An 8,795-nucleotide genomic window follows, 5' to 3' on the forward strand; every position below is an offset into this window, starting at 1 on the left:
ACCCCAACAGCCAGTGCCAAGAAACCTGGGGCCGAGATGTTAAGGAGTCGGGCTAAATTCCACTAGTAGGAGATTTCACCCACAGGGCCACAACCTCTCATAGTCTTGCCCCAGAGATATCCTATTCCTTCTGTGCCATGGGTCAGAAGTCACTCATCAGTGCTCCCAGCATCCCCACAGACGGACTTTTCTGAGTGGAAGTTGGGCCTCAATTGTAGATGATGTCTCCAGGGCCTTGGCCCATACAGATGTGTGCTGAGGATATTTAGAGCTGGGCCTTGGCCCTGAGCAACAACTCCCAATGCTTGGGTCGCACGGGGAGCCCCCATCTCGGCCTGAGTCATCTCATGACAGATCCATGTGACTAGTATGAAAAGTAAGAGTCCTGTGGTGTGAGCAAACAGGAAGTGTGGGGTTGGGTGGGTTGGCCCTGGGGGAAGCCTGGCCCCACTTGGGCCCTCCCCTGAATTAGAGGGCTGAGTGGGGGCTCTTGCCTGTGTCAACAAATCCTATTAAGCCTGAGGTGGCACAGAAGATCAGAGTCAGGACCCCTAGTCTGGGGGCTGGAGGAGGAAAGCAAGCTCCTCAGACCACATCCTGATGTATCGGCCTAGAGGCTGTGAGCAAGTCATAGGGCCTCAAAGAAACTGGAGTATCTCTGAAACTGGGAGGCAGCAAGAATTTCGTGGACAGGGGAGATGTGCCTCTTGGAATTGAGTGCACACTCCCTACGAGGTGGGATAGCTTGAGCAAGTTCTGGAGAGGGGGAGGTGGGCATGAGGGCTGGATCACTGGACGAAGCCTGGTTTGGGTGGTACCCCCTCCTATGAGGACTGTGGTTTTGACCACTCCCATTTTCCTTTGACAATTGGGCTGCCCCCACACACAGCTATAGCCCCAAGCCCTGTGCCTTCCTGCCTCAGGTCTCCCCACAATCATCCATCCTCCTCATTTTTTCAGCACAACAAGGCCAGTCAGCCTGCCCATGGCGTCACCCAACTCTCTCCTCTCTATGAACATTTCAGCAGCCCACACCCCACACCTGCACCGGCCGAAATCAACCAGAAGCAAGGTACAGATCTGGGATGGGGAGGGGCCCAATGAGACAAGTGGTTGGGCCCTTTTTACAACTAGAGAACCTAGTGCTGTGCAAAATCGGGGCCCTCCTAGATGCCAGAAAAGTGGATCAGGGGATCTTGGAGGTACCAGAGGGCTGGGGGAGATGGTGCCAGGTCAGAATTTGAAGGCTTCAAGTTGAGGTAGGAACCTAAATCCTGAGTGACCTTCCAATGCCAGTATGAGAGCAGGCATCTGTGTAAAGCTGATTAACTATAAAACTTGTAGCTGTACCCTCCCCCAGTGAGAAAATGGAAAGTGGTGGTTGTGATGGCTGATTCACCTCAGCCTCAGGCAAAGTCATTCTGAAATCAGCCACTGTCGACTGTGGGAAACCTGCTGACTCAAAGGGGGTGCTTGAAACCCTGGCTCCACAGGCCAGGTTCCCCCAGACTCGGGGCACGGGGGGAGGGGGGGAATGCAGTAGAGGCCCCAACTATCAGTGGCAAGGCCTGGCCTCCCATTCCTGAATGACTCCAACTCTGCCACTGACCAGCCAGTGTCCTTAGGCAAGTCACCCAGCCCTTCTGCCTTTGGTTCCCTAGCCTGTAAACGCAGCACTGTTATCACACTGGGGTAGTCCTGAACAAAGCCATATGTCTGGTACCCTAACATGGAGGGTGGGATCTTAGGAGGCCCCCACAGGAAGCTCTAGAATGCAGTAAGTAGCTAAAGTGGCCTGGTCTCCGAGTCAGGCTAGCTCACTTGGCCCTCTTCACTGTAGTTCACAGGCCTCTGCAGACCTCTGACATCTCTGGCTTCTACTCTCTGACCTCAGGCAGCATGGGACAGCTCCCCCACACTGTGAGCTGGTGAGTGTGGGCCCAATGGGAAAGGGGCACCTTCTTATTTAGATTCTTACCTGTCCTTTTTTCCATCCTGTGCTGAACACACTGCTGCCAATTCTATATACATACCAGAGCTGGCCAGCAGCTTTATCATTCCTCAGGTAGCCTGACATATTCCCTTTGGCAAGACTGGAGACTAGGCTACAGTCCCAGCTCTGCCACCCTTGAACTCTGCTTCACTGTCTGAGACTTAAATGAGAGAACCTTGGACTGTTCAGGGCCATTCATGTGAGGAAGAAAAGGTAGGCCTGAGCAGGGAGATAACAGCATGAATGGCCATAAGAGAGGTTGTTGCTTCTCGTGGGCAGAAGGATACTTCCCACTCACCTCAATGCCTACTGCTGGCTGGACCCTTCCTTGGCTGAGTTGCTTGAGGGGCAGGGTCCCTCCTTGCCTCAATTGTGTCTGCTTGGAGAGCCTATTAAAGCTGGGCCAGGAAAAGCCAGCCTGGATCCCAAGTCAGTAGGCCTAACTGTGGGCCAAAAGGCCTGTCTTCGGCTTGAGTTGGGTCTGGCAGGCTAATTGGCCCTTTGCTCAGCAACCGCAGTGTGATTTGGGCAGGTCTTTAGCCTCTCTGGCCTGGGACAATCACTTAACATCAGGAAAGCTTGGCTTCCCAGGAAGACAGGGTAGGTCAAAGGCCCAATCTAGAGGCCCACCTGTCCCTTTCTACTTGCCCTTCATCCAAGTTAAGCTGATTCCTCTATTTCTAGATTCTCCTTGGACAAAGTTCCACTCTGAATACAAACCATGAGTACCTCCAGGTTTGAACTTGCCAGGCAAGGATCTGGGCACCACCAGAAAAGCACTGCTGAAGAAGCTGCTGATCCCCAGAGAGAACCGCTAGCAGGGTCGCAACCCACAGGTTGAGAATCGCTAGCAGGGTCGCCTAAGACCATCGGAAAACACAGTTATTTACATTACGATTCATAACAGTAGCAAAATTACAGTTATGAAGTAGCAACGAAAATAATTTTATGGTTGGGGGTCACCACAACATGAGGAACTGTATGAAAGGGTCTTGGCATTAGAAAGGTTGAGAACCACTGCGTAGAGGGAAGTAGGTGCAGCACAGGTTGCCCTCTGGTGGCAGATGCTTAAAGCACACATTGGAGTGGTCCAAGCAGAAGCCAATTTGTCTCTCATCTATGGGTCAGGCCTGAGCATGGAGGGAAGTCCTTCCCCACATAGACCTAGTAGCCAGACTGCTAACAGCTGTCTCTCCCAACCACAGGCCCAGCCCTCCTCTCTATCCCCTGTCCCCTTCCTGCGGATATAGACAGCACTTCCCTGCCCCCACTGCAGCCCCTGGCGCCCCCTATCCCAGGTGAGTCCCCTACCCTGCAGCCAGGCTCCTGCTTTCTGTTGCCCAGGCTTCAATGCCCACACAAGGCCATGTCCAGGCCACTGCTTGCCCTGTGCTAGTTGTCTGTCCATCCGTCTGTCTGTCATTCTGCAGCACCTTGCTGCCTTGTGTCTGAGAATGAAGTCAAAGGGACTGCAAGAGTTCTAAATCCAGGCCAAACTGTGCAGCAGAGCATCACAAAGCAGCCAGAGACAGTACATGCACACGTGTGCTTGTGCTCCTGCCTCTGTGCATGTGCAAGTCAGTCCGTGTGCAGGTCTGTATGCATTCACCTCTGTTCTGAATCCCTGCTGAGGGAAGGGCTAGTCAGAATTCTCCTGGGCATTCCCTGAGCTCCGCCCAAGCTGAGCAGCATTTTTTACTTGTGTCTCCAACCTCTGGCCTGCTCAGAGACCCTTATACCAGTTAAGCAGCAGGAGGCAGGGTGGTAGCCATACAACAGCAAGAAAGTAAAGTGGGAGACGTGTGTATATATATGTAAGCCCCTTTATTTAGCTCACTCTCTTAGTGACAGATGTATGCAAAGTATGGAAGAAGGAATTCAGATATTTTCAGCCCTATGGAGTTCACCGCCTAGGGTAGGAGGTATAGACACCACACCAGCAGTTGAATTGGGCTATGCCCTGTGAGTGATGGGGAAGCCCCAAGGAGACCTCAGCCAGATTTGATGGGAAATAGAGAGCTTCATGAAAAGGGTTAACGGTCTCCTGAGTAGCAGGGGATGGCTGGAGGTGGGAAGTGATGGGAAATGGGAGAAAAGATGGGGCTAGATATGTCAGCAGGGCTCTAGGCAAAGGGAGAATTTCAGCAAGCGTAGTCAGGAGCACTCAGGTGTTTTTAAAAGGTCACACTGGCTGTTGGTGGAGAGAGTCCTAGAAGAGTCAGGAGAATGAGGAAGCACACAGGGTAGTCACAGGCTCATGAGGCTGAGGCTGAGCTGGTGAGGGCAGGTGACAACAAGGGGAGACTCAAAAGCTATGTAGGGCTTAATTTAGTAACCACCTAAAAGATGAATATATAGATTTTTGCAATGGTGTCTTTGTGATGTGTTGGGAGCAGGTATTTGTATGTATCAGTGTACTTGTATGCAAGCCAATGAGGGTGGGGTATCTGTTCACCTGTCGTTTAATGTGCAGGGCCTCTGTGTGTGCCAGGGTCTGTCCTGCACACACCTGACTCAGTGTTAACTCTCCTTCTGCCTCTAGGTTCACCCACCCATCCCTGATGCTAGGTTCCAGCGTACCTGGTCACCCAGCAGCCATTCCCCACCCGGCCATTGTGCCCCCCTCAGGGAAGCAGGAACTACAGCCTTATGATCGAAGCCTGTGAGTGAAAAGGCACAGAGTGAGGAGGGGCGGGGGAAGCAGAGGAGCAGACTTCAGGCTCCCATCTATTTGTCAGCCAGGATACACATTTCTTCCACCAAGCCCAAGTCCTGCCAGAGGAAGCCTTTGGTCAAACTGTTTTGTAGCTACTGCCATGGACTACTGTTTTTGGAGGCTCAGAAGCAGGAGGGATTGGGTGGAGTGAGAAACAAGGCTTTAGTCTGAGCCAAGAATGGAGGGGCTGAGAAGTCCTTACACATACTTTCCTTACTTAGCTGCAATATTCCTATAAGGAACAAATACTTAACTCTGCTCACTCATTTTGGAGCAGCTAAAAAAACACACACAAAAAAACAAAATTTCATTAAAAAAACACACTAGTATCCATGCACTTACACATGCACTGAACGCACTACAGGGTGGTAGCATTAGGTGGGCATTGTGGGGACTCCCAAGTGATCTGGACATGTGTTCCTCAGGAAGACGCAGGCAGAATCCAAGGCAGAGAAGGAGGCCAAGAAACCAACCATCAAGAAGCCACTCAATGCTTTCATGCTGTACATGAAGGAGATGAGAGCCAAGGTTATTGCAGAATGCACACTCAAGGAGAGTGCTGCCATCAACCAGATCCTGGGCCGCAGGGTGAGGCCACAGGCAGGTGGGCTGGCAGGGGTGATACAGCCTGCTGATTCCCTGACACATCCCATCTGCCCCTCCTTCCCCTTTGCAGTGGCACGCACTGTCACGGGAAGAACAGGCCAAGTATTACGAGCTGGCCCGCAAGGAGAGGCAGCTGCACATGCAGCTATACCCAGGCTGGTCAGCGCGGGACAATTACGTGAGTGGCCAACAACACACAGTAGGGATGGGTAGGGGAACCTTCAAGATTCCATGCCCCGGGCCACAGTCTCAGCAAGCAAGGACTATTTGAAGGCACAGATGAGGGGAGGTGGTGAACTGGTGGAGGGTACATGGCCTCCTGTGGCTAGCTCAGGAGAGGATCAAGCAAGGGGAGTTGCCCCTGAAGGCAGACCCGTGTCCTGTTTTCTACTCAGGATCTATTCCCATTTAGGGCTGTTTCCCAGTATTTGATTGGGACGCATGAGCAGAAGGGAAGGAAAGGGCCTGGAAGTTACTCTTCCATTCAAAATAGAGACAAGTGTGAGAAAGGGAGGGGGAATCCCTAATTGCTTCATATTACCTAGAAAGAACTGCAATCAAGAAACTGTGCCTGGAATCCTAGCGTCAGCCAGGCTAGGCAGCAGGCTGCAGGTATCCCAGCCATTTGCTCACTGGGATTAGTGTCCACCTCCCACATCTGAGGATCCCTCCCTTTATTCCCTGCAGGGGAAGAAGAAGAGGCGGTCCAGAGAAAAGCACCAAGAATCCAACACAGGTGAGGCCTTCCCCTCAGCAGTAGTGGAGGCTCCTCTCCAGGTCCCTATGTGACACATCACTGCTCTAGCCCAGAGGGAGGGCAGAGTAGTTGCCCATGAACCTTCAATGCCTGGGCCCTGGGCTCTGGATACAAGGCCTGGCATCTCACAAGTCAAATCCCTACTTTAGGAACAGCTATACTAAGTCCTAGGGGTGACCAGCAGAAGCCAATTCATGTAGCAACAGTGTGGGCCCAACACCCCCCCACACACACACTCCCTTAGCTAATCCTACCCTGCTCACAGCTTGCCTGTCAGGGAAAGTTAGTGAGGATCTGACCGTCTCATCCATGTTAAACCCAAACACTGCATCCTGGTTAGTTCTGAGGTGGACAGCAGATTGTCTGGAGACTGAGCCAGGCCCCATGCCTAGGCCCAGTAATCACCCAGCCTGCTGGCTGGTGCCCAGCAATTTGTCACACTGTACCCAACTCCCAAACCCTGTTTTTCATTGCAGGTTCTAAGTGCTCTATATAGAGGACCCAGGGAGCCCACACTCTTTTGCAAGTCTCCTTCCTGTAGATAGATTCCTGCCCCAACTCTGATCCACATTTATGAATAACTTTCTCAACAGTGCTGTCCCCACATGCTACAACCAGGGCAGGGTAGGCCTCAGCCATTTTTCTGAAGTTGCAGAATGGGCTTTAATTTTCATATAGAAAGGTGTGTGGTATATGTTCAAGTTACAGCACGAGGAGATATGGGTCAGGCAGATAGAGCATTTGCAAAACTGAAAAATAAAATGGGAGTTTTGGGGTGGAGGCAGCCCTAAGGAAGAAGAGGTTGGATCTGGATCTCCATGGGCATCCCTGGATTCTTCTGCCACAACTCCCATACTACAAGTGGCCCCTCAAGCCACAGAAAGGAGCTAACCTGATATGGTCCCTTCTCTTCCCCACCATTCTTCCCATTGCCTCTTCTGCCCAATTGGGTGCCATGCCCGCCTTTCCAAACATCTTGACTCTGGGCCCTCGGGCTCACACTGGGGCTGGCTGTGCCATGGAGAGGCCCTCTGCCTGTGGGGGCTGTGGGGTATCTGTGACTAGCTAACACTGATGTTACCTCTTCTTTCTGGGCCCTGCTCTGCCCTGCTGCCTGCCTGCTCGCCCTCTGCCCTGCTCTGCCCCTCTGGCATGGCTGTGAGCAGACCCTGGCTCGCCTAAGAAATGCCGTGCTCGCTTTGGCCTCAACCAGCAGACGGATTGGTGTGGTCCGTGCAGGTGGGTTTGTCCCCACCACCATCTTCCCTTTGCTTCAAGCTGCTTCCTTGATTCTGCACATGTTCTGCTGGGCTTATATAAGCCTTCCTGTGCCTCCCCCCCCGCCCTCCAGCCCCATAGGATACTTGCAGATTGTAGAGCCTTTGCCTCCCAAGAATGGGAATGAGTACTGACACATCTTGTAGGGAAGATCTCTTGGATCTAAGTGGAAGGAGGGGGAGAGAGAATGTTCTAGAAGGGAAGGAAAGGCAGACTCAAGAAGGTAGTTCTGGTGCCTAGGATCCTCTGGTAATGATGGTTTGGTGCTAACCAGGCCCAGTTGGTCCTCAGTAGCCAAACCTCACACCATTCAGGTGGCCTCTGCCCCTGCTCTCAGGCCTGAAAGTCATAATGGCCAACCAGCTCCATCACTTCAAGTTGAGATCCCTGAGCCATAAATCTAAGAAAAATAAGGTAACTATAATAGAGAATATCATGAGTAACCTGGATGCCAAGTGATTCACCATTTTGAACGTACTGAGATCAGAGGGCTGGAGAGAAAGGGAGAGGAGGGCTATTCCTAACCAAAGGACCATACAAAGGTTTCACCTCATAACAGGAAATATCCCTGTGTATATGAAAAGGTATGCCTATCAAGTGGCTAAAAGTTGCCTAGTTTAGGTTCATGCCAGGCCTGATAGGGCCAAGGCTGAGGCTAGTCTAGGCAGTTAGTTCATTGACTAAGTAATATTTGTGCAGCCCCTCAGAGTGCCCTCATGCTCCTTTATCAAAGGGTAAAGAGAAATCTTGGGTAATATGTGTGTGCGTGTGTATATAAACATGATGGGAGGCAACCCTGTCCTCAGGGAAGGTCCTACTTTTACCCATTCCACAATTAAGAGAAATTGTGGCCCAGAGAACTCAATAAGAATGAATGAGAAGACTCAAAGAATCACTGTTCATTTCTATTTCCCCTTCTCTACTCCTAACCTGGCTTTGAGCCCTGAGATTGCTCAGCCCAAGAAGCCACAAGCATTGGAGCCCCTTGCCTTAATGCCGATCTGAGCCCCACAAACATACATGATGCAGAGGCTCAAAGGCTCTCCTGGAAAACAAACCAGCCCACAGGTCCAACTACAAAAGGTCCCTGTGCCACCATGTGGTTGTGCTGGTAACTGCACCTATCCCAGCAGAGTTGCAGTGCAGTGCTGATTCAGATCTGCAGGATAAGCACATCCAAGTACTGTGGGGAGAGGGGAGGTCAGCTAGGCCTATGCAAGGACAGCATTTTTTGGTTGTGGTGTGTGACTATGAATTCACCCTCTGTTTACAGATAACTCTCTTCACTATTCCTAGGAGGAAAAAGAAATGCATTCGGTACTTACCCGGAGAAGGCCGCTGCCCCAGCCCCTTTCCTTCCGATGACAGTACTCTAGGCTGCTCCGGGTCCCCAGTCCCCCAGGACTCACCCTCATACCTCCTGCTGCCTCACTTCCCTACTGCAC

At 51.8% G+C, this 8,795-nt stretch overlaps 1 protein-coding gene across 3 annotated transcripts in view; it reads left to right on the forward strand.

The window, feature by feature from the left end:
- Window positions 1–8,795, forward strand: part of TCF7 (transcription factor 7) — a 30,933-nt gene extending 22,138 nt beyond the window's left edge. Inside the window, exons 4-11 of one of the 3 annotated variants that reach the window (XM_054717826.1) lie at window positions 961–1,072; window positions 1,841–1,928; window positions 3,199–3,291; window positions 4,536–4,655; window positions 5,135–5,297; window positions 5,386–5,493; window positions 6,003–6,051; window positions 8,647–8,795. In XM_054717826.1, coding sequence (XP_054573801.1) covers window positions 961–1,072; window positions 1,841–1,928; window positions 3,199–3,291; window positions 4,536–4,655; window positions 5,135–5,297; window positions 5,386–5,493; window positions 6,003–6,051; window positions 8,647–8,726 — 813 coding nt within the window. In that variant the 3' untranslated portion in view covers window positions 8,727–8,795. Of the gene's footprint in view, window positions 1–960; window positions 1,073–1,840; window positions 1,929–3,198; window positions 3,292–4,535; window positions 4,656–5,134; window positions 5,298–5,385; window positions 5,494–6,002; window positions 6,052–8,623 lie in introns of all 3 variants that reach the window. The other 2 variants (XM_054717827.1, XM_054717828.1) reach the window with 2 other exon arrangements.

The sequence above is a fragment of the Eptesicus fuscus genome, chromosome 6 (genome assembly GCF_027574615.1).
Source record: "Eptesicus fuscus isolate TK198812 chromosome 6, DD_ASM_mEF_20220401, whole genome shotgun sequence".
Lineage (NCBI taxonomy): Eukaryota > Metazoa > Chordata > Mammalia > Chiroptera > Vespertilionidae > Eptesicus > Eptesicus fuscus.